General features: G+C 40.6%; 1 protein-coding gene across 7 annotated transcripts in view; it reads left to right on the top strand.

The window, feature by feature from the left end:
• Window positions 1–26,255, top strand: part of cadps2 (Ca++-dependent secretion activator 2) — a 173,881-nt gene that overhangs the window by 67,159 nt on the left and 80,467 nt on the right. For all 7 annotated transcript variants that reach the window (XR_005695094.1, XR_005695091.1, XR_005695092.1 and 4 more), the window contains exon 13: window positions 14,141–14,328. Coding sequence is in view for 4 of the 7 variants with exons in the window: in XM_040026725.1 (XP_039882659.1) it covers window positions 14,141–14,328 (188 nt within the window). In the remaining 3 variants the exon portion in view is untranslated. The remainder of the gene's footprint in view (window positions 1–14,140; window positions 14,329–26,255) is intronic.

Raw genomic sequence — 26,255 nt, 5'->3', positions numbered from 1 at the left:
CCGAATGATGGAAATGACTATCTGTGGAGCCATACTAATGAACTTGTTACTTACTGTGAATGAAGGCTAAATTTGGGATGTACTAGTGGTTGTCAAACTTTTTACAATGAATACCACCTCATAAAATATGTGGCTCTTGAAGTACCAACATTAAAGTACAGTAGTATATGCCTATTTAGCACCATATACAGCTTACATGAGACAATTTTATTTTTTTTATGAATGTTATTTATTTTAACTGTCATAAACAGGATGTGACAGTGAAAATGATAATAAAAACTGTAATGCATTAAAACATTTAGAACAGGTAGATTATCCGGTCTTTAAGTGAGGACGTATGAATCCCGCTTCCGGGTCAAAGCTAGTCTGTGTTTATCAAGGCTGTTGTGTTTTTAACATGTTTTAATGCTTTGTATCTTGTTCTGTTTAATCTCAGTAAGCCCCTAAAAATGAGGCAGTGATTACTGTTGGACTCTCTTGGTTTTTATTACCACTGTTCATTTTAAAGCTCAGTTTTTAAAACCTTACAATGTAACTAAAGCCCAGCCCATGCAGCAGTATATTAATGAATAATCTTGTATTGTGATGGATTATCTCAGTTGTTCTCCTGACTGAAGCTTGATTCATTTACATCATCCCAACATGCGATTGCATTTGTCCTTAACCATCGGGAACCCTTGCGTTAACTTTTATCGAGTGGCAAAGTTAGCGTTCATCCTCCAGCTTCACTGTGCTAATGTGTTTATATCAGGGGTCGGCAACCTGCGGCTCTTTAGTCCTTATAGTGCGGCTCCGCGTGGTTGGGAAAATAAATTAGTAATAAACAAGTATTTAGTTGAAGTGTATTTTATTTATGTTAGTTCTTTTTTTAACTTGTAGTTCTAAATTGGAAGATTATTGTGATATTGAAATATAAAAATAAAATTATATTTTATTATTTTTTCATTGCTCAAAATAAGCGTCACACTCGCGGAAGCCGGTGTACCCGCCAAAACGCCGTGCATTTATAGAGACTTTCAACCCCAGGTAGGCCAATTGTGGATCTTCGGATCCACATTATGTCAGCAGCTGTTCTCCACCGTGAACTATGTTAAAAACAAAGACCGCTCACACCTCACAGATGACAGCTTACAGTCCTGCTGTTCAGGGGGTTCAGAGGTTCAGGAGCAGAAATTCCATTGTACCACAGCAGACCTGACGATGTTTCCATGAACACGCTTTTCAGCATCTCTTTATTGACCACTTTTCACACACGGTTGCTGACGCATAGAGCCGGCTGTAGCTTTCAAAATGTGTTAATTACATAAATAAAATGTAATTTTCTCTGTAGCACTTCATGGATTTCATAAGCAACACACCTTAGTTGTTCACACAAAGCATAAAGGTAAAAAACAATATATACAGTGTTATCTTCATTTTATATGTCAAAAAGTATTTGCGGCTCCCAGTGTTTTCTTTTGCGTGGAAACTGGGTCCAAATGGCTCTTTGGGTCTTAAAGGTTGCTGACCCCTGGTTTATATTATACTAACCATAGCTGTGTAGCTAGCCACCACGTAGCACATCATTATATACCAGCTAGTCCAACTTCAGTAACCCTACAACATCACTTTAGTTTCCTGTCTTCATTTATGTCGGAAGTGATAGCAGAGCTGTACGTTTTCAAATTCAAAATTCAAATTTTATTTGTCACGTACACAGTCATACACAGTACGATATGCAGTGAAATGCTTAGACAACTGCTCGTGACCTAAAGAAAAAAAGAAAAAGCTATGAATAAGATAAATAAATATGAAAATTAAAAAGGGTAAATTTAACTAGGAAGGAATAAAATAAAATATAAAAATTAAAGTTAAAAATGAAATAACTGTACAACAAAATACACAATACACAGTATAGAACTATATAAGAATGTATGAAGAAATATAAATATTATATACACAATAACAGCAGCTGTACAAGTATTAACTGGAAATGAAGAATATAATGACCAGTGTTGTGCAATCCACATTATTTAGTGTCTTGTGCAGTGCAAATATGCTTAAAGTGCTGATGAAGTGAAAACAATGTCCAGAATGTCCAGTGTGTGTGTAAGAACTGTATGTGTGGGTCAGTACTGTGTGGTGGTGTGATTGAGAGACCGTATCGCCTGCGGGAAGAAGCTCCTCCTCAGTCTCTCTGTGTTGGTCTTCAGGGAGCGGAATCGCTTTCCTGACCTCAGCAGAGAGAACAGTCTGTTGTTGGGATGGCTGAGGTCCTTCACGATCTTCCTGGCCTTGATCCAGCACCGCCTGCTGTAGATTGAGTGCAGGTCAGGGAGCTCGGAGCGGATGGTGCGCTCAGCTGACCGCACAACCCTCTGTAGAGCTCGTCTGTCCTGCATGGTGCTGTTCCCGAACCAGGTTAAGATGTTTCCCGTCAGGATGCTCTCTATGGTGCAGGAGTAAAAGTTCCTGAGCACCTTGAAGGGCAGTTGGAAGTCTCTCAAGCGTCTGAGGTGGTAGAGACGCTGTCGGGCCTTTTAAAGACGCTGTCGGGCCTTTTTTTTTTTTTTTTTTCCCTTAACTTTTTAGAAATCTTAAAAATGTTTTTGGGTGGGCTCCCTCTAGTGGTACGTGTTTGAGAACCACTGTTCTAGTTAATATAATTCTTTGTGTACTTCTCAGTTATTCTTTCAACTGCTCCTTTGAAGGATCACCTCAATCAGTCATCCCAATCATCTGCCTCAATCTCACCCAATGCTTAGCACCCTCTTTTGTTATACCAGTCCTGTGCATGTCCTCCTTCACTCATGAATCTTCTCATTAGTTTTTTACTTTTCCCTGGCATGTCCATATTCAGCATCCTTTGTGTATTGTGGCAGTAAGGACGGACCGCACCACCATAGTTCACACTTTTGACACACTTTAATCCTCGGTTGCTGTTTCAACATACCTGCAGCTTTTCAGCTGCCAGCCATACATACACAATAACAACAACAAACTCAGGACCCAGTTAATTCTTTTTATGCAGGGAGGTGTGATTGCTGATGGCGCTCCCTTGCGTCTGCTTCCTCTGCCGCCGCGCCACAAACCACACCTGCCACATACCCTCATTGCTCGACTGAGGCTAGGGAGGTCCTGCTGAATCTACTCCTTGCCAGTGGCCAATGGACCAGTGGCAGGGATGAATGGGATCTGGGAGTTGATCACGTATCCAGCGGCGGCGCAGCAGGCACAACCCATGGCTCATGGGCAGCTTGCCAGGTGTCTGGTGCAGTAGGCGTGACATGAGACAGGGCTCACAGGTGGCTTGGCAGTTGTCGGTCCATCCGGTGCACTAATCTCCGGCTCGGCCAGAGCACGTCCCACCGGCGTGACAAGTTCTGGCGAAGGCGTGGCAGGTTCTTCCTACATGCACCACACGCTGACCTCCGGAATTGCGTGGGGGTCGCCTCCGTTCCCCATACAGTCAAAGGACCCTGATGAGGCCGGCGGCGTTGTCGGCCAGGAACCAACTGGTCCTGCAGCTGTCAAGCTGTTCAAGTTGGCTTAAGGGTGAGTGCTGTACACCACATCCCGATTAAGTTCCGGATGAAGGCTCTTAGGGTGCTGTTGATCTTGTACAGTTCCAGGCATTTCAGGATCCAGGTGTGGGGCATCAAGTCAAAGGCCTTCTTGTAGACAATCCAGGCAGTGCACACATTGGTCAATCTGGTCTTGCAGTCTTGAGCGACTGCTCTGTCTACCAGTAGCTGGTGTTTTGCTCCTCTGGTATTCATGCCAATTCCTTTTATGTGCCCCGCTCATGTATTGAATCATGTTCCTGTTCATCTTAGCTGTTTTTGATGCCTGGTAGGAGCTTCCACTGGGAGTATACCTTAGATGGTTACATGGAGTAGAGCTGGTTTACCCTCTTGCCTTCTATCTCTCTGGTATACCTCTTCAAGTGGCTGGCCAGTGCTGTGAGTCTTTGCTTGGCAGTTTCCAAGGCTAGAAGTATGAGCAGCTTGCTGTACTTCTTAGGCAACTTCTTTATTGCACCTTTCTATGGTCTCCTCCTCCATGAGGATACTGTTACTTGTGGCTGTTCACCTTGAAGACAAGCATGTCACTAAGCACTGCTGCCAAGCCCACCTCAGACATGAGCAAGAGACATAAATATGAAGCCATACCAACTCGAATGTTGCCTAGATTAACAAGGTTGACATCAAGTGTTGAGGAACCAGGACACCCTGATGAGAAGTGTGCTAATAGAACAAGATGGCATCGGTGGGCAAGAGATGAAAATGAGGCACTTTTGGAATGCTACTATGTAAGTAACCATCAGTGCAAGGGCATACATTAATAGGATGGGAGCGCTGGGGGCAGTGACTCCCAAAATAGGCAAGTCAATCTTCACAGAACAGAGCTCAACTTATTACAGGTGGATTTTTTTTGAGACTTCTCCTTTCAGGTGCATGAGCATTTTGGATAAACTAGTCTTTGATGGAAGGCTTGTCTCTGCTTATCTTCTCCATGGGTATGTCATCTGGACTAACTGCCTTCCAGTTTCATTCTCTTCACAGCTGCCCTCAGTTCCTATTTAGTAATCCTCTGCACTTCATGATTTGCTGTTTTCCATTGGTTCTTTTCTCTCTCTGTTTATTTCATAACCTTGTTAAAAGTACTCCTTCCAACTTCTCAACACATTCTTTTCACTTGTTAGTACATTTCCATTTATTTTAATAACCCGGATCTGTTGCATATTCTTTCCAGCTCATTCTCTTTGACTAACAAATTGATAATGTCAGGGTGGAGTTAAAGTTGGACCCAGAAGGCAGACCTGGAGATGGTCAGATTATTTTTTATTAAGGATGTGGCAAGCTTGGCAAATGTGAAACTGGGAAAAGGGGGCCTCCACTGAGGGGAAAAAGTCAGATTCAGTTCTGCTTGTAGTTGCAAACAAATGAATTTTGAATGTGTGTGAATGTTAGATTGAAAACACTTACATAAGAAAAGCCATTCTTGTGAGAATGGGTGAATGAGGGAAGATGTATAAAACCACTTTCAGTGCTCAGTTAAAGTAGAAAAGTGCCATATAAGAACTAGTCCATTTACCAATCAGGTATGTGTCTCTGTGCACTGTACCTTGTAAAGTCTATGAATATAGCTTGCTACCAAAGCTAGTTAGCATTAGCTGGTAACTTCGAGACTTGAGCGTAGAATTCTAAGTGTTCACTTTTGGTTATAAAAAACCCCCTAAAAATGTCAGCATCAAAAATATTATCATAAGGATTTGTAATGTGTAGGTGATAGTCATTATGTCAATCTTTTATTTCCAGAAAGTGGGTTTATACACTATTCTGCATTTAATCATTTGTTATTATTAATCAGTGGCTCTCTTACACATAATGTCTTTGTCCTGACTTCCTCCCATAACTCCCAACTTATTGTGGCAGATGGCCGTCCCTCCCTGAGCCTGGTTCTGCTGGAGATTTATTCCTGTTAAAAGGAAGTTTTTCCTTCCTACTGTCACGAAAGCACTTGCTCATAGGGGGTCATATGATTGTTAGGGCAATTGTTTTTGTGATTTGAGATGAACTGAATTGAACTGAACTAAAGTGAATATTAATTCTGCATAATGTTTCTCTAAAAGGATGTAAACTGTATGGAGTACTGCACATGTAAATTTTTGCCTAATTCCTCATTAAGAATAATTTAGAATACTTTGTAACCTGACTGCTTGAAAAAAAAATCACAATATCAAAAATGTCACTAGGGTTGCCATAGAAACTGAACACATGCTTGGTTAACCTTTTAGCTGTTTAAAATGCTGAGGGTAGCTTGGGTAGTGGCATGAAATGTACAGCTTTGGTGAATCTGGGACCAAGGATGACTTGAGCTAACTGGCAGATGGTTGTGTTCCTGACTTACTGCTTGCACATAATGGAAAAATCTTAAATGGACTGGTTCTTACATATAGCTTTACTACTCTGAGCACTCAAAGCGCTTTACACAACTTGCCTCATTCACCACTGACACAAGCACTTTTTTCTGTCCTCGTTCTATGTAAGTGCTTTCTATCTAACATTCATAGTGTGTGAATCACAGCCATCAAAAAGGAAGTTGGGGTTAATATCTTGCCCAAGGATATTTGGCATGCAGACTAGAGAAGATGGGGATCACAAACCACCAACTTTCCGATTAGTAGGTGACCTGCTCTACCACCTGAACTAAAGCCACCACAGGACATACTCCAAAGTTGGCTGTCAACATGAATGCTTCAGGAGCAACATTATGTGACCTGTTCTAGGGTGGGGGGCGGGGGACCTGCGCCCAGGTCTGGATTTGTTCTTGCTATAAAAGTGACCAAATCTTTATTTGTGTGTGGAAAAACGCTCCCCTAAGTGATTTCCAGAAATTAGTACTCAGACCCCAGGGTGTCTGCACACCAAATCACCTGCAGCAGAAGACACAAAAACACACACAGTCTGCCCAGATTCTGACAGCCAGATGCCATCATTTGATTTCAGCACATAAAGATGTAGCTTTGCTTTTTTTTAAGATTTAAAATTAAACTTTTCTTTTATTTTGTGGATATCAGCTGTGTCACTGATACCACACAAACTGAGATATCAAGTAGAAACAGGAAACAATATTACAGGCAGTTCGTGAACATTGGCCCAAAATACTCTTATAATTTTCAGTCCTCTCAGAAATTCACCTTGAGTTAATGTTGCATTAAATCTGCCATTAATTATGTGTGAGGAAGCGGACACTTTTTAAACCTCGAGAGATGCGGTGGAATGTCTAACTTCACCCAAGGTTTTCCATCAGTGACTCTATGAAGTCTGGGTACTTGCGCATATAGGCACAAACAACATTAGGGACCCATTTCCTGACCCGGAGGCGCAGGGAAACAGCCCACTCATCCACCAAGGAAAACCCCAATGTGCATGTAGCGTACAAGTATACCTACCCCTGCCTGCTCCCTCTCACCTAGGGCAAATCCTGAGTTTAACAGAGTCCAACACCTCTCCAGGAAACTGGTTGCAGACTGTGTACTGTGGTGAGCCTGACTATAGCTAGTTGGTTAAGGCACCAGGTGATCTTGTCTCAGGCAGGGAGACGTGGATTCCTTAAATTTTTCCACTATTATTTTTTTTTCCCTGTCAGAATCGCTCTTTGTCCTCTCTCACCCAGGAACAATTTTAGTGTTCTGTAAGCAATAATATATGATCTTAAAGCAGTATACCTACACTGTACATGCTGACCTTGTATCAAACTTCCACATAGACTAAACCTGTGTTCTGTTTATATTTATTCTTTACTGTCAAACTATTAAACACCACTGAGCGTGCAGCTGAGAGAATAACAACTAAAACTGTCCTTTAAACATTAATTTAATGAAATCTTTGATTAAAATCTATCAGATGTCTGAATGATAGCATTGTCACATTGATAAGGCAGTTAACTTAGTCTGTATTTTTGTTGGCTTTCTTTCCAGGCTTCAGATACAGGGAGTGCAGAATTATTAGGCAAGTTGTATTTTTGAGGAATAATTTTATTATTGTACAACAACCATGTTCTCAATGAACCCAAAAAACTCATTAATATCAAAGCTGAATGTTTTTGGAAGTAGTTTTTAGTTTGTTTTTAGTTTTAGCTATTTTAGGGGGATATCTGTGTGTGCAGGTGACTATTACTGTGCATAATTATTAGGCAACTTAACAAAAAACAAATATATACCCATTTCAATTATTTATTTTTACCAGTGAAACCAATATAACATCTCCACATTCACAAATATACATTTCTGACATTCAAAAACAAAACAACAACAAATCAGCGACCAATATAGCCACCTTTCTTTGCAAGGACACTCAAAAGCCTGCCATCCATGGATTCTGTCAGTGTTTTGATCTGTTCACCATCAACATTGCGTGCAGCAGCAACCACAGCCTCCCAGACACTGTTCAGAGAGGTGTACTGTTTTCCCTCCTTGTAAATCTCACATTTGATGATGGACCACAGGTTCTCAATGGGGTCCAGATCAGGTGAACAAGGTGGCCATGTCATTAGTTTTTCTTCTTTTATACCCTTTCTTGCCAGCCACGCTGTGGAGTACTTGGACGCGTGTGATGGAGCATTGTCCTGCATGAAAATCATGTTTTTCTTGAAGGATGCAGACTTCTTCCTGTACCACTGCTTGAAGAAGGTGTCTTCCAGAAACTGGCAGTAGGACTGGGAGTTGAGCTTGACTCCATCCTCAACCCGAAAAGGCCCCACAAGCTCATCTTTGATGATACCAGCCCAAACCAGTACTCCACCTCCACCTTGCTGGCGTCTGAGTCGGACTGGAGCTCTCTGCCCTTTACCAATCCAGCCACGGGCCCATCCATCTGGCCCATCAAGACTCACTCTCATTTCATCAGTCCATAAAACCTCAGAAAAACCAGTCTTGAGATATTTCTTGGCCCAGTCTTGACGTTTCAGCTTGTGTGTCTTGTTCAGTGGTGGTCGTCTTTCAGCCTTTCTTACCTTGGCCATGTCTCTGAGTATTGCACACCTTGTGCTTTTGGGCACTCCAGTGATGTTGCAGCTCTGAAATATGGCCAAACTGGTGGCAAGTGGCATCTTGGCAGCTGCACGCTTGACTTTTCTCAGTTCATGGGCAGTTATTTTGCGCCTTGGTTTTTCCACACGCTTCTTGCGACCCTGTTGACTATTTTGAATGAAACGCTTGATTGTTCGATGATCACGCTTCAGAAGCTTTGCAATTTTGAGACTGCTGCATCCCTCTGCAAGATATCTCACTATTTTTGACTTTTCTGAGCCTGTCAAGTCCTTCTTTTGACCCATTTTGCCAAAGGAAAGGAAGTTGCCTTATAATTATGCACACCTGATATAGGGTGTTGATGTCATTAGACCACACCCCTTCTCATTACAGAGATGAACATCACCTAATATGCTTAATTGGTAGTAGGCTTTCGAGCCTATACAGCTTGGAGTAAGACAACATGCATGAAGAGGATGATGTGGACAAAATACTCATTTGCCTAATAATTCTGCACTCCCTGTAGACTAAACTTGATTAATATAGTAGCTGTTTTCCAGTCTTACTGACCAAACCCCTTAAAGTGCAAACTTTTAATGCTATGTTACTCTACAGTGCTTTTCTCTTTACCTCTCACACTCAGCTGCTTGGTCTCTGGCAGTTACCTTGCTGGTCGTATTACTTGTTTAACCTCTTCAGATTTTTCCCCATAGTATAGTTTCATCTTCCTTTGTAAAATCAGTCACTCTAATGCCAGTACATTTATTCATAATTGTGATTAGTCATTTCTGCTAACGTCACCCATTTTATGTGAATGTACAAGGGAAACCCTGGGGAAACTTAGTGAGTTGATAGCTAGCTTCATGTGACCGCTTGCCACTGTTAGGGTAAGTGAATCCAGATTGACTAATGATACCATGGGTATGCTGAACCAACTTTGTGGTACAGGCCTCAAGTAACATATCAGTAATTGTGAGAAGAATCACTAAAACTAATAAATTCAGTGTGTAAACTCTTCTTGTTTTTTCTTGTAGACCTTCTATTGGGACTGTTTGGCTGAGCTGCTGTCATTTCAGCTTCACTTTGCTGTTGATAGGCATACACAAGCATATCTACAGGTTAAAGAAACTAAACAGTAGTGCTTAAATACCAGCCATGTCTTGCCTTTGTTTTGGATTCCCAGTGAGACAAAGACAGTGATATTTTTGATGAAGAATATGTAGAGCATGTAATTCTACATATGCCATGTAAATCTGCATGATGAAGTGACTACTCTTGTCTGGTGGGGTCAGAAGAATTCTTGGATTAAAAAATGGCCTAACTGGCCAAAAAGAAGTCAGCAAGACCCTGAGGTAAAAAATCCTTAGCATTTTACTCTCAGCTTTCCATCTGTAGTAAGGTGATGAAAAGCCAAGCTGTTCGCTACTTCAGAGCTGCCACACTGCTTTGACTCCTCATGGGTCATGTCATCCCTCAGAGGGGGTGGCGGACGTTGGCGCTCTGACATGGAGATAGGCAGCCACGGCTGATGGAGCTAACAAGGCAGTCGGCTCGTTAGCTGCTAATTGAGCTGTTAGTGCCAAGACTGGAGTGTGCCATCTGTTTGTCACAGAGGAACATCTTGTCGCTTAACGCCTGCCGACAAGACCCTCTCTCTCTCCTTCCGTGGTGCGATATTAATAGCTCAAGTCCACAGACGGAAAGAAAAATGAAGAAATTGAAGAAGTGACAAACAAACTGAGAGTTTGGGTGGGTGGGTTGGGGGTGAGGGGGCTCTGCCAGGTCCAGTTAAACCTGACAAGAAACAGCATGTCACTTAGACTCTAAATAAAAAAACTGGAAGTAGTTTTCATTTCAAATCCTTAAATGATCTTTCAAGCAGATTTTTTTTTAAGTCAACATAAATAATTTCTTGCATCTTCTTTTGGAAAGATGTAAAAAAAAAAAAAACCCTCTTTTTTTGTGGTTTATGAATTGAATGGTGTTCATAGTGAATTTTCAAATTCAACCAATACTTTTATGAGGCTCACTGTGAGTAGCAGTGGAGTAGAAGTTGCCCATTCTCACATCTAGCACCTAGCAGGAGAGGTTACCTCATATTCATTCTCACTACTCTAATTCCATACCAGGTATAAGATAAAAACATGTAGAAGCTGTTGGTGTAGTATATCTAAACTGCTGACCCTTAAGCATCCTTCATGCTACTTAGCTGCTGCTGTTGCATGGTGACATAAACAGGAGAAATATAGAACTGAAATGAATGAATCAGACAAATTGGATCAGCGCTTCCCTCCTGAAAGTACTCTGTTTGGCCTTGTTGAAGGTACTGCCTAGTGGCTTCAACCTTAGTGACCAAGCACCCACTTACACACTGTGTATTCTTTGAACTCTTTTCCAGAGACTTGACAAATAAATGGCTGCGTGTGGTGGCCAAACGTTCTAGAACGGTTGAAGTTTGTGTACCATACATACCTTTTTGACTGTGTTATCTTTGAATATAACAAGTTCCAGTATAAAATGTCTTTGGAAATAGGGCTGGGCCATATTATACCGTTCACGGTAATACCGGTATAATGTTAGGCAACGATAGGAAAATAAAATATCGCGATAGAATGGGAGTAAAACGCGCATGCACAGTTCCTTTGTTTTCATACGCACATGGCCGATTGTTGAGTGAAACAGATGAACCAGAATTGGTTTGTAAAAATGGTGCAACTTCAGTGATGTGGAACTGGTTTGGTGTTTGTCCGTCAGATACACAACAAAGCACATTTTTTTGCAGAACATGCAAGCGGCCGTTGTTATTGTCGTATTTGTCGGACTAAGATGCTCTTAAATCTGGGAGTAATCTGGGTCCTAAACTCCGTATGCTTCAGGTCAAACGAACACTGCAGCATCACTGAGAGTTAAAAACTGTCTAAATTCTTTCATCTTTAATAAAACGATCAGCATTGCTGCTTTACCAGGTGTAACTATGAAGTTTAACTTCCAGGCATCCATGAAAACAAAATGTATTACATTTAACGGAGTTAGAAGTTAGCAGGAAGCTAGCGGAAGTTAGCTCGCTAGTTTCGCTAGTTACCTAAGCATGATATTGCATGTTCTGACTGAGGGATTTCTAAAAAAATTCAAACGTACAGCTCTGCTATCACCTCCAACATAAATGAAGACAGGAAACTAAACAGCAGTGACGTTTGTAGGGTTACTGAAGTTGGGCTAGCTGGTATATAATGATGTGCTACGTGATCGCTAGCGACACAGCTATGTTGGCATAACATAAACAGTGAAGCTGGAGGACGAACACTAACACTTTTCCACTTATAAAAGTTAACGTGAAGGTTCCTGATGGTTAGAGACAAATGCAATCGCATGGCAGGATGCTGTAAACGGACCAAACTTCAGTCAGGAGAACAACTGAGATAATCCATCCACAATACAAGGTTAGTCATTAATATACTGCAACAACATGGGAATAGAGCAGCTGCCAGAGAATTCAACATTAATGAATCAATGGTACAGAAGTGGAGGAAGCAAGAAGAATGAGTTTAATAAAGTTTGATTTATCTGACTGCTTTGTTTCGCTTAATGTGCCTTATAATCCCGTGCACCTTATGGTCCGAAAAATACGTACTGAACACTGCAGTTTAATGTTGCAAAGCACCTCTTTTTAACTTCAGTGGATATTATACATGGTTATGCTCAGGATATGTCAGCCCATTTCTACTGGAAATGCCTTTTGGTTAAACTTTCAGCAAGGAATTTGCATTTGCACTGTTACATTTTTATAAAGCTTTAATGTACATAAAAACCAGCTTCTTGTTTAAGTGAAAATAAATGGAAGGTTGTCTTTTTGCGCTAGTAATGTTGTGGAGTTGTATTTTGTCTCGCATCAATTATATATCGTTATATTATTAAATATATATCGTTATCGCAAATTTTCAAATATATATCGTGATAAATATTTTTGGCCATATCGCCCTGCTCTATTTGGAAAGACCATTCATTTCTGCCTTTTCTCATTTTACTTGATTTTTCTGTCAATATCAGTCACGTCTTAACACTGAATGTCAGCATAAATCTTTGCCTCTTTCAGCTTAATCACAACAATATGCAAATACGCAAACTCTACACAGACTGGAACCTTTTTTTTAAATGAACATTGAAAAAAGTATTCTTCCTAAGTGAGTTACAGAATCATCAAGGCACGAATGCCATTATTCTTAATTCACAAAAGATTCAGTGTATTTTAACCAGTGATCTCTCGCCTAGTTTTTCAAAGAGTCTTTGAAATCAAAGTATAAAGTCATGACATTTCTGTAACATTTTGTATCCTAAAGTGGCTGTGCTGGAAGAAAAACTATTTCACAGCAGCACAATCAAACAAAAGAACAACCTTCACTTTACAATTTCATGTATTTGAATTTTAGACAATATCACTTTATTTTATTAAAAGAAACATTTGATCTACCCACTGTCATTTTGCTATACAAACGGACTCTTTTGACTTTCAAATGACAGGTAATCCAGTACAGACGCAACCTGTGTTGAAGGTGAAACTGTTTCTCTCCTGGTTGTCTTCTCTCCTGAGTTGCTTGTTGCCTGGTGAAGAGCTGTGTGTGTGTGTGTGTGTGTGTGTGTGTGTGTGTGTGTGTGTGTGTGTGTGTGTTTCGGGGGGGGGGACTGTCAGCTCACTAGAGGCGCTAATTTGTTAATGTTCCTTCTGTTAGGAATCCTAATTACTGTTGTAAGCTTCATGCCTAATTTAGTGATTATGTGCGAGATGACTGAGCTAATGAACATCTCAAGATGTTCCAGTTGTTCCACACCTTTTTCCTGCTTTTTATCTTTTTAAATTCTAGCAGAGAATTAATAATAGAAGAGTTAACCTTTGGACTGGTTTTTAATTGTAGTATTTTTGAGTTTGTAGCGCCTAATTGTGGCATTTTGTTTTGCATCTCCCACAGTTACAGGAATTTGTGAAGAGGATGTTCAGCCATGTCTAAACTTTGGAACAAACTGTGTTTTCTCTCAAGTCCTAGGTTTATCTTTCTTAAAACAATAAAATCATTCACATAAATTACCTTTTATTAGTCATGCATTTTGGCTATAAGGATCCCAACACTCATATGTTTGATAAACAAAGAATATTTACAAAAATGTAACATCAATTTATTGTTTTACGATTGAAAAGCACTGAAATGATAATAAAGTCTATAGATTAATTTAAAAAGTTTTATAAAGGGAGGTGCAAGGAGGAAAACTAAAACTAATGCATTGTTCTATGCTGCTAGTAAGGCATGGACAGGTTTGTGAAAAACTGCAGGTAAACCTGAAGTAGCAGAGGCATCAGATGAGTCCTCATCAGACACCACAACTGCCCCCCGGCCCCCTGTCTTGTTTTTGAAAATCGTTTCAATATAATTTTAAACTATGCATCTAGCGGATGTTACGTTTGATAAGATGAGTGGCTTGAAAGAAATGTTTAATCTGTGGAAGTTCTCCAAAAAAGAAGGCAAAATTAGTCTAAATAACCCGTACACGTCACTAAGGTCTGACGCTTTATTAGCCAATCTTTGTTGGTTTGTTTTAACTTATCTGTCTGGTGTGCATGTATTTTATCTTTAGGGCTGGTTCAGTCCTGGTCAGGTGTTTGTCCTGGATGAGTACTGTGCTCGGTATGGTGTTCGAGGCTGCCACCGCCATCTGAGCTACCTGAAGGAGCTGATGGATTATTCGGAGAACAATGCTCTCGTCGACCCAATGCTGCTACACTACAGCTATGCCTTCTGCGCCTCCCACGTCCACGGAAACAGGTAGTTAGGAATCATTAGAGTAACTGCACTCCACAGGCATGGAGATCTTTGTCTCATTTCTACAGAATGAAAAGGTCTAAATAAGAGCATAGATGGTAACAAATGTTGATCACTTAACATCCACTCGCTTGGTGGCAAATCACTTAGTGCTATTGTTAGGGCTAGGTTTTATTTTATCCACATGGTAAATAAGCATAGTTTAGGAAACTAGAAGATGTTAACTTTAAAATCAAATCTCTAACATACATTTTAGCTTACAGTTCTTCAAGATTTCCATTTGGGAATTTCAGATATGTCAAATATTTATATGGAATAGATAATTCCATATAAAGTAGTCTGGTGCTTGCTAAGATGTTAGGTTTTGGGACTGCAGGGATTAAAGTATACCAATGCCAGCACTGTGTGTGTGGGTAGCAAACTGGAGCTGCACATCCACCTCTAACACCCTTTGTGAACTTTTGTGTGTGTGTTTTATGATATCACAATGTTTATCTTTGCTCCTGATGAACCAGAGTCACAATTCCTTATGGTTGTTAGAGAGCTTCAGTAGTTGAATATAAACAAAAATCCTTTTTTTCCTCTTAATTGTTTGCTAAAATCACAGACGCTGCTGTTTTTTCCTCTACGTATTGTTAAAGGCACCTCAGTTTTGGTCATTTTTATTCATGTTTCTGTATTTATCCCTTATTCTTTTATATTGGCTTTATTTCTGCTTCTTTTCCTTTTTAATTTCCTAAATATAAAAATTGTATTCCCGTTTAATTATACCTTTCTATATTAGCTTTTGTAAGGCACTTTGTGACTCTTATCTCTGAAAAACTATATAAATACATATTTCACGACTTCTTAAAGCAGTCGTACTCTTTTGCTTTGCACTAATCTTTCTTCTTGTTCTTTCACATAGTCCTTTTAGGGTTCACCACAGTGGATCAGCTGCCTCCATCTCACCCTAGCATTCAGTTCAGTCCTACTTAATTGCATTCATAAATATTCTCAGTGGTTTTCCACTTTTCATTCTCTTCGTAGCTGCCCTTACTTTCACCTTACTTACCCTCTTCGTCCCGTTTTTTTCTCCATCAATCCTGCTCTCTCTCTTATTCTCTTCATTCATCTCCCCCATCAAAGTACTCCTTCCATCTTCTCAGCACAGTCTCTTCTCTTGGTACTACACTTCCATCTTTACTCCTTTCTTTATGTTCAACCTTATGCTCAACTCAATAAACAGCTTGTCTACTTTCTTCATCTCTTCGACTAGCCCACTTTAGCTTTGCTTTGTCTTCTATCCTCCGTCCACAGCATACACTACATATCTTCTTGGCAGTTTCCCTCACTACCACAGCCATTTCTGTTCTTTTCGCAAAATTCATCTGCCTCCACATTCCTCACCTTAACACCATACCAACCCAAGACCTAATCATCACCTGTGTTCGCTTCACCTACATGTCCACTGAAGTCTGTCCAATCATCACTCTTTCCACCAGGAATACTTTCTGCCACTAATCCCACTTGTGGGGCTAATGCACTGACAACAGTCAACATCACACCTTCAGCTTTACTTCCAGAACACTCTTTATATACTTTTCCTTGTTTCATTTTAACAGTTCTTGTTAACAGCTAGTTTTTCTCTCCTTTATGAATGATAATTTATTCTGAAGAGTCGGCCATTAACCTATTTCTTCTCACAATTTAATTCCAAACTAAAAGTTATTTTCTCATGTCTTACCGTTTTATCATTTTATTGTTTTAGTGGCTTTTTTCATTTTTATGGCAAATTGAAAACATGTTTGCAGCTTATGTCTCTATTTTAGTGGCTTAAATGACACTATGACTGTGTTTTATTTTTTTAAGTAATGAAAAACAACAAAGCAATTTTGTAAGGTTTAATTTTCCTGCTTTGCGGCCTTTGTGAAGAAACTATAAAACAGTATTATAACTTACAGGATTAAATAGTAGTGTTCAGTTATATGTTAATGCCTTTATAATAACCTTTTAGTCTTAAGAGATGTGAGCAAATATTGCACGTTTCACAATTTACAACAATAACAGTGCAAACATCTTCCTGATATGCAGTGTCAGGAAGCTGTACCTTGTCTGCTATGACAGAATCAGATTGGATCCATCTAAATCTGGTGAACATTGTGGGGCTAATGGTTGCATCTTTGGAATAAAGCGGTTTCCTGCATCAAAAAAGCAAAGAAGCAAGTGTCTAAGCTACAGCATCTCTAATCCTCCCAGTTGTAGCTAAGTTCCTCGTGGAAGTGTTTATTTACAGGCTCTGTCCCTTATGATAATGGGAGCCAAAGTGTCACTACACTACACAAATTTTGTAAAATACAACATAATCAATTGTGTCTGACCTTTAAATCAATAACTTGTGCTGTGTGTTTGATAAAACAGTCAAACTTTAGCCGGCTTCAAAAGGAACTCTGAGATGACTTGTTTGAAGGTTTGCGTAAGTTTGATGAGATGGATTTGAATCAGGATCGAGTTTAAAGGAGCATTATCAGAGCCAGCGGGAGTCACCTGTCAGTTGAGATCTCTTCTGCTCAGAGCCATCTACACCGCAGCAACACAGGATGTGACAGCAGCTTTTACCTCCCCCAACCCTTTAAACAACAATCCTCTCCATCTACACAGACGTAAATGGGGGAGGAGGTAGGTGACAAACAGAATCACATGCCACTCGGCCTCATCTCCTTTCTACAAATGTAAGGTGAAGTGGCATCTACACCCAGTGCTCTGCCATGCCGCTCAGCAAGCTCGACTCATGACAACTGTTGTCAACTGACATCATCACTAAAGAGCCAGAGGGTTAGTTGGATCCCGCAGGCAGATGTAGTACTTATTGTTTTCACTTGAGCCAAACTGAAAGCAAACACACAAACTTAAGTCTACAGAGATACATCTCCCCATCACCATCCCCAACCCCGGAGAAGCATTGACAGCAGCCTCGCCTCCATTGCACTTGCTTCATTTAGCAGCAACAATACATCTAAGCCCCGACAAGCTGTCACTCCACACTCTGCCTTGAGTGCTACCAAACCAAACACCGCTTTGTGTTGTGTTTCTCTCAGCTCGGCACATTTTGAGTTTGGCTTCTTGCCAACCTGTGCCCCGTCTGATTTGTTTTCAGCTGTAATTTCATTCAGAGGGTTTGAGTGACATTTGCTGGGAAAATTCAGTTTCTCGTATCATTTGAAAGCTCTTGATGAGCTCTTTGTGAGTATCAGAGAAAATATGTCAGCTTCCAACTCACTGAATTGATTTTAGTAACCACTAAAGACCCCATTTAAAAGAGATTTTTCTGTGCCTTTGTGCTTGCTTTTTTATTTGTTGTAAAGTTTTCATGGAAATGTTACAGAAAGTGCACACAAACAACAAATCTGCTGGCATGGTGCATTCACATTCAACCTTATTGATTGGAAAAAAAATCAGTTATTTTGTCTGAGTTGTTTTGAATTAGGCAATGTTTTGACAGTTATGGGAACACTTGACTGGCTTCATACTGCCAAACAGACTTTGGTAGCAAACTGCTTTAGTCAAGGACGTTAAAAGTGATATTCATGTAAAGGAAAAATAGGAAATATTATTATATTAATTACGCATAAAATTGCAACAAACTCTGAAATATTAAAGTCAGTTTTCATATTGTTTAGGTTTTAAAGTAAAGCTTTAAAACCTAAACAATGGGGCCTGTTTCACTATTGTCACATATGTAACATAACTCGTGAAATGTTATTCCTTGATAGCTTTGTTTAGACTGCATTTGGAATTTTACAGCTTATGTTGCCTCGATGTGGCTTAATCGATCTTCAAATGCGCCCTTCAAAAAATGTCAGGCTGGACATTAAAGAATCAGGAAGTGCAGAGGATTAGTAAGGAGGAAATGAGGACGGCAATCAAGAGGATGTAGAGTGGAAAGACACTTGGTTCAGGTTCGGAGGTATGGAAATGTTTAGGAGAAAGGCCGGTGGACTTTTTAACCAGATTGTTTTATACAGTCCTAAAAGTGAGAAGAACACATATGTGTGAATGAGAAGGTGTAGTAAAGATGTAACTAGAGGTAGTGAAGGTGGACAAGTTTAAGTATCTGGGGTCAATTATCCAAAGCAATGGACAGTGCACAAGAGAGGCGAAGAAGAGAGTGTAGGCAGTGGTTGAAGGCATATATTAGAGGTGATCTTTGACAGAAGGATAGCAGTGAAAGGGAAGGTTGATAAAATAATAGTGAAACATGCCATGATTTATGATTTGGAGACGGTGGCACTAACAAAAAGACGAGAGGCTGACTTGGAAATAGCAGAGCTGAAGATGTTGAAGATTTTTAATGGAAGCAACCAGAATGGAAAGAATTGAATAGTTGTTAACTTGTGCCTGACCGAGCCAGTAACAAAATCTCATTCTTGATGAGCTGCATGTTTGATCTGGCAAAGATTTTACACCAGATGGCCTTCCTGATGCAACCTACCCCGTTTATGTGTACCGCTGTGGCTCAGGACACAGATATCATTAAGAACAGCAACTTGAATAACTGCTGATACTTACAGGAGTTAGTTTTGAGGGTCTTTCCTACCTAAAGTAATTCCTCTAAAGATTTCTCATGCGGGGAGTTTTCTTTACACACAGAGATTTATAGTTTTCCTTTTCCATGAGGTTCTCTGCTGGAAGTAGTACTAAAGGTCTGGTGACCTCTGATTTCCTTTTTTCTGAATTCAGACAAAACTTGTTTCTAAAAGTCTTAGAAACATGGTTTCTAAGCAGGTACCTACTCTGAATGGCATTGCCTTGGCCTCTGTATATAATGACATTGTGAGGAATCTTGAAGTCATTTGTAACCAGGATATACCCTTCAGTGTGCTCGTTAACTGACTGTGATTGAATCCTTTCTGTCATCTGCACAATGCTGCTAAAATTAAAATGTTTTCTTCCATTTTTTCCTCTTAAATTAGAAACATCCTGTGTGATGCTGAAAAATTAGTTTGATTTAAATAATTTTATGCTTTACTATGTAATCAGAAGCACACATGGATCAACTCACATGCAGCCTGTTTTTTCAGTTGATCCTGTTTTTTTCTCCTTACTTTTACTTTTCTTGCTTTTTTTCTTAGTTTTTTACTTAGTATTTTAGAGAGTTTGTTTTAATATCTTTCTTTTCAAAACTGTGGATCGAGCGCGTTTTGGTTCTCCTTGTTACCGTGGAACTGTTACTTTCATTGAGGAATGGGACTGTGGCGCAGCAGCTACACACTGCACACTTTGTTTACTCCAGAGATCAGCTGATCACCCTGATGCCAGCCAGCTAACCAGCCAGAACCATGGATATACTGGCTGAAATCTGGAGAAAAATACACCATGGATGCAGAGGTGGAGGACAGAAGAAGAGAAGGAGGGAGACAGCGAGATAGCGGAGGCCTAAACAGAGAAAGAGGTACAAAACATGTCTGTCATCTGGATATGCCTGATCACAACGCATCTGCAGAAGGTCTGGAGCAGCTGTTCAGGCCGACAGGGACAGTGCAGCCAGTGGTGAGCAGAAAGGAGGGCTTGCCGTTCTTGTTAATAACTAGTGGTATAACCCTGCTCACATAACGATGAAAGAGCAGATTTGTTGCCCGGACACTGAACGGTGCACTGTTGGGATTTACTCATGTAATCTTGTTGGCGGTTTATGGTCCTCCTTCTCCTAACCCCACAGCTGCATGTGACATTACCCACTCTGCCATAGCCCGGTTACAGACTAAGCACCCGAGTGCCTTCGTTGCTATCTCAGGTGACTTCAACCATGTCACCTTGGACACTACACTGCCAACTTTCACACAGTATGTGGTCTGTCCCACCAGGGGGGGATAATTTTAGACCTACTTTATGCTAATGTCAAGAATGCATCCCCTCAGGGTCATCTTTAAATATATATGTGTGTGTGTGTGTGTGTGTGTGTGTGTGTGTGTGTGTATACACTACCGGTCACACTCATGGCATTCTTTCTACAATATACATCAAATATTCTTCAGAAAGTTCTTCCCATATCTCTTACATAAGTTCCCATAAATGTGTGGCACTTGCAGGTTGCTTTGCTTTCACTGTTCTGTCCAGTTCACCCCAAACCAGCTCGATGGGTTTAAGTCTGGAGACTGTGCTGGCCACTTCATGTTTTCAAGCTCACTATCTCGTTCTTTTTTCCTGAGATAGTTCTGGCATAGCATGTACTTATGCTTTGGGTTGTTATCTTGCTGTAGAATGAACCCCTGACCAACTAGGCACATATCAGAGGGTATAGCAAAGCTGTGGTAGCCATTTTGGTTCAGGGAGTCTCCCACTCTGTACAAGTCAGTGACCCTGGATCCAGCAAAACAGCCCCAGACTTTCACACTTCCTCCTCCATGTTTGAGTTGATGCCACACACTGTGGAACCATCCTCTCGCCTACTTAGCGGCATACAAAGGTCCTGCGTGATGAACCAAAAATTTCAGATTTTGATTCATCAGTCCGTAATACCTTCTTCCAGACTTCAGTAGTCCAATGATGGTGTTTCATGGCCCAGGAAAGCCTTCTTGTCTTATTCTGACATCTTAGCAATGCCTTTATTGCTGCAACTCATCCTGTCAAATCTGCAGCTCAAAGTCTTGTCTTTGAAACTGAGACTTGCTCACTGCCACCACTATTAAGCTGTGCTTGAAGCTGTTGTCCTGTGAGCTGCGTATCACACAGAAACTTGTCCTCTGGTTCAGTGGTGGCTTTGGGTCTGCCAGACCTTTTCCTGTCAGAGTTTGCCCCAGTTTTTGAGTGCTTTTTTAAAAAAACTTTTTTATTTTTTTTTATAAATTTTATTTTCAGTCACAGCAGCATGTTAATAACAAAAGGTTCAAGGTTCAAGGTTCTTTATTTGTCACATGCATAGTTATACAAGTATAACACACAGTGAATGTAGGCTGACACGCTCCTCGACATGTGCAAAAATTGGGGGGGGGGGGGGGGGGGTGTAGAGGAAGAACAATAAATATATATATACAGACATATAGTATATACACTGGGTGAATGTGCAGTAGTAGCAGCAAGCAGGTGAATTCTGTATATTAATATGAATAGACATCGGACTATTTTACAGGAGACAATATAAACATATTTAAAATTAAAGGAATTTGAAATGTACATTGTGCCTTGGTTTAGTGTCTGGAAGAGTCCTGTCTCAGTCAATTATAGATGATGTGAGAGGGCGGGTGTGTGTGTTTAGGGCACGGATGGCTTGGGGATAGAAGCTCCTCTTGAGTCTCTCTGTCCTTGCCCGGAAGATGCGGAACCTTCTACCAGATTGCAGAAGTTGGAACAGTTTGTTGCCAGGATGGGACGGGTCCTTCAGTATCTGCGCTGCTCTAGTCCGGCATCTCCTGGTGTAGGTGTCCTGAAGCGGGGGGAGAGCAATCCTGCAGCAGCGTTCTGCTGTACGGATCACTCTCTGGAGAGCTTTTTGGTCCTTCACACAGCTGTTCCCAAACCACGATGTCATGTTCTGTGTGAGGATGCTCTCCACAGCGCCTGTATAGAAAATCCTGAGGATCTTTGGAGAGACCCTGAACTTCCTCAGTTGTCGTAGGTGATACAGGCGCTGCCTAGCCTTTTTGGTCTGGACCTGAATGTGGGCAGACCATGTCAGGTCTGAGGAGATGTGGACACCAAGATACTTGAAGGACTGCACCCTCTCCACTGGAGCTCCATTGATGATGATGGGCTTGTAGTCTCTGTGCTGACCCCTTCTGAAGTCCACCACCAGCTCCTTGGTCTTGCTGACGTTCAGCTGGAGGTGGTTGTCCTGGCACCACGATGCCAGATTCTTCACTTCATCCATGTAGGCCGCCTCATCGTTGTTGGAGATGGCACCCAACACCACTGTGTCGTCAGCAAACTTCACAATGGTGTTGGAGCCATGGGTGGCCACACAGTCTGAAGTGTAGAGGGAGTAGAGCAGTGGCGAGAGGACACATCCCTGAGGTGCTCCTGTGTTGATGGAGCAACATTGAACATACAGTAGTTTGCTGTTCAGTATTTACAATACCCCAAAAAATAACAGAAATAGAGAAGGAAAACAAACAAACAAACCAAAGAAACCCCTACAAAACAAAAAAAACAACAACCCAACAACAAACAAATATAAAAATAAAATGTATAAGGGACATTCATTGTACAGTTAACTATGATACTGATATAGAGATATGGCATCCGGTCATGATAAGGTGGTCATTTTAAATGTTTCCATGTACATCAGGAATGGCTGCCATGCCTTAAGAAATTTGGTGGTTGAACCTGCCAGTGTATATCTCATCTTTTCTAAATGTAAAAACCTCATGAGCTCTGCAAGCCACTGTTCATGTGTGGGAGGAGCTTCCTGCTTCCATCTTAAAAGTATAAGGCGCCTTGTGATAAGTGAAGCAAAGGCAATAGAATTCGAATAGTATTTTGGCAAAGTGATGTCTTGAGGTATCACCCCAAAGATAGCCGTTAGAGCAGAAGGATCATATTTAACGTTATACATCTCTGACAGAGTGTTAAATATAGACACCCAATAGTTATGAAGATTGGGGCATGTCCAAAAGGTATGAAGCAGCGAACCTGTTTCTGCTTTACATCTGTTACACAGAGGGTCAGCTCCTGGATAGAACTTGGCTAACTTTTCCTTGGAGATATGTAATCGGTGTAGGACCTTGAATTGAAGGAGCCCATGCCTGGCACATATCGAAGAAGAGTGTACCCTCTGGAGAAAAGATTGCCAGAGGTCATCTGTTATAGTCATCCCAAGGTCTCTCTCCCACTGTGCTTTAAGGATGGAGAGAGAAGGAGATTGAAGATCTAATAATATAGCATAGATTTCTTTAATCGCCCCTCTCTTATGAACGTTTATATTAATAATTTTATCCAAAGAAGTTTCCTCAGGTAGTTCCGGAAATGAAGGAAATCGACTCTTTACAAAGTGGCGAATTTGTAGATAGCGGAAAAAATGTTGCCGAGGAACATGAAACTGCTTCAGGAGCTGCGTGAATGAGGCAAAAATCCCATCTACAAAAAGGTCTTTGATATTTCTAAGGCCATTACTTTCCCATATTTTAAAGGCAGAATCCATCCTGGAGGGTGGGAACATATGATTTGAGCAGATAGGTGCTTTAATTGACATTAAGTGTAACCCCAACCTTTTCCTATATTGCATCCAGATTCTGAGCAAGTCATACAACAAAGGGTTACGTTTATACACCTATAAACGTAACCCTTAATGGGAGAGCTGAACTCAACAAAGCTGATAGGCACATTTTGCCACAATTGGATGACTCAATTTGGAGCCAAGCTGGAGTCTCTGTAGTAAAATTACTCATCCAGTACAGCATATTACGAATATTTGCTGCCCAATAATAAGACTGAAAGTTTGGCAAGGCTAATCCACCCATTGGCCTAGTCCTCTGCATGAAATCTTTACGAATTCGTGGACTTTTGCCATTCCAAATAAATGCAGAGATATGCTTATTCAGTGTTATAAATAACTTATTGGGTAAGTAGCATGGGATACATTGAAATAAATAAAGGAACTTGGGTAGTATGTTCATTTTGATAGAATTGATGCGGCCAATTAATGACAGTGGTAAATTGTTCCATCTCTGAAGATCTGTCTCAGTATTCTTAAGCAGCGGGACAAAGTTTCTTTCATAAAGACCTTTGTATGAGTGGGTAACCTTAACCCCCAGATAGGTCCCATACCCTGATTTAACGTTAAATTGAAAATCTGAAAATGAAATCTTCCTGGCTATAGAGTTGACACAGAGAAGTTCACTTTTATGCAGGTTCAACTTGTAACCTGAAATATTACCAAAACATTCAAAAATGGCAAGAGCACGGGGAAGAGAGCATAAAGGCTCTGACATATACAGCAGGAGGTCGTCAGCATATAAGGATATTTTGTGCTCCTGGTCACCTCTGAAGATGCCCTTAATGCAACTGTCAGCTCGCAGTTTAATCGCCAATGGTTCAATTGATAATGCAAAAAGAAGAGGGGATAAGGGACGACCTTGTCTCGTACTACGGAGAAGTGGGAAATAAGAAGAGAACAACGAATTTGTTCTAACACGTGCCAAAGGTGAGGAGTAAAGTAACTGAATCCATGAAATGAAATTAGGGCCAAATCCAAATTTATGTAGAGTATAAAACAGATAATCCCACTCCACCCGGTCAAATGCCTTCTCAGCATCGAGTAATAAGGCAATTTCAGGGGTTGTAGTTGACTTGGTGTGTAATATGGTTAAAAACCTGCGCAGGTTGAAAAAACCATGCCTACCCTTCACGAAACCTGTCTGATCTGGAGAAATTAACAATGGTAGATATTGCTCTAGCCTGGGAGCAAGTAGTTTCTGAGTGCTTTTTGATGCTGAGGGAAACTGGAATCACTGACACAATTTCTCTGTAGGAAAGATCTACATTTTTAAGTGTTATAATGGTCTGTCTCTCTTCCATTGTTAATTGCCTTTTTCTCGCCATTTTTATAGCAACACACTACTTTCTGCAGCACAATGCTGTTCAGCTGAGGCTTACTGATGGGTATGGTACCACAGTGTGTTCCAGCACTGCTTTTATGCAGACAGAGCAGGTTGTAAGTAATCCCGAAAAGTTGGAACACCTGTAGGAATTAGTAGCACCAGCTTTCAAGGCTTGATCAACCTCTATTGGTGCAGAACAGATTTAAACTGTTAACCCATTTCGTGCTGCTGTTTTTTTTTTTTGTATAATTATGAAATACACAATATTTTTCAGTTTTGAGTAACCTTACCTTTTTTTTAACCTCTGGCAGTTCACCACTTACTTTTGTACCATTTTAAGCTATTCATTGGACTTGCCTGTAAAATATTGCCTGTAAGCCACCAATTGTAAGTTGGTTTCCAGGCAAACTAACATGCATAATTCAACCTTTTTAAATTAGATGTTAGTATTGTGAAATAAAAAAGATATGATGCTTTTATAAATGGTAAATGGACTCTTTCTTACATAGCACTTTTCTACTCTACGTGAACACTCAAAGTGCTTTATACAACATGTCTCATTCACCCATTCATACAAGCACTTTTCTTACCACCTAAGAGCTAGCTAATATTCACACACATTTATTCTAAAGGGAGCATTCGTGAGCAACTCAGGGTTCATAGTCTTACCCGATGATATTTAGGCATGCAGAAATGTATGCCTAAATATCATCGAGCATCGAACCACCAACCTTCCAGTTAGCAGATCTTCGCTACCTCCTGAGCTACATCAGATGGAGAATAGTAGAGGTTGTTTTGCCTTTTTGGCAGTATGAAGACAACATAATATCTAAATGAGAACCTTTAGGAACTTAAAATGTATCTGTGTGCTGAGATTTGTTGCTCAGCTCCTGAGGTTTTGTGTATTATAGTCAAATCTGACAAATTATGCACCAAGATAGATGTCTAATATGTTAAAAACAGCAACTCAATATAAAAAAAACCACCTGACCTTCAAACTATTCATATAGTCTTGTTACAAAAAGACAAGAGCTGCAAAACTCTACAGCCATTTTTATTTTCTGTCATCTTTCTCTGGGATGCAGATTGATTGTTTGAGCAAGATGAACAACTCAGATTACAGAACAGCTGGCAATAACTGTGGGGGCTTGGAGCCTCAGGCAGTCCCTCTATCATGCATCTTGCTCCCATCACAGTCTTCACATCTTCATTTGTGCAATGAGACCCTTGGCTTCTTCAGCATGAAAGCAAATTTTTACATGAGTGAACACACACGCCCCCCTCACAATGGCTCTGCTTTCTGTTCCCTCAGGATTAACTGGTGCTTGTTAAATAAGGTTGTGAGCAGTGTGGTGGGGGAGTTGTAATGAATTGAAAGATTTGGGGAACAACAGGGTTTACAAGTTGTGCTAACAA

The sequence above is a fragment of the Simochromis diagramma genome, unplaced genomic scaffold (assembly GCF_900408965.1).
Source record: "Simochromis diagramma unplaced genomic scaffold, fSimDia1.1 OVJJ01000293.1, whole genome shotgun sequence".
NCBI classification, from domain to species: domain Eukaryota; kingdom Metazoa; phylum Chordata; class Actinopteri; order Cichliformes; family Cichlidae; genus Simochromis; species Simochromis diagramma.
Note: the sequence above shows the minus strand (reverse complement) of the source record. Positions and strands in the feature narration are given on the sequence as shown.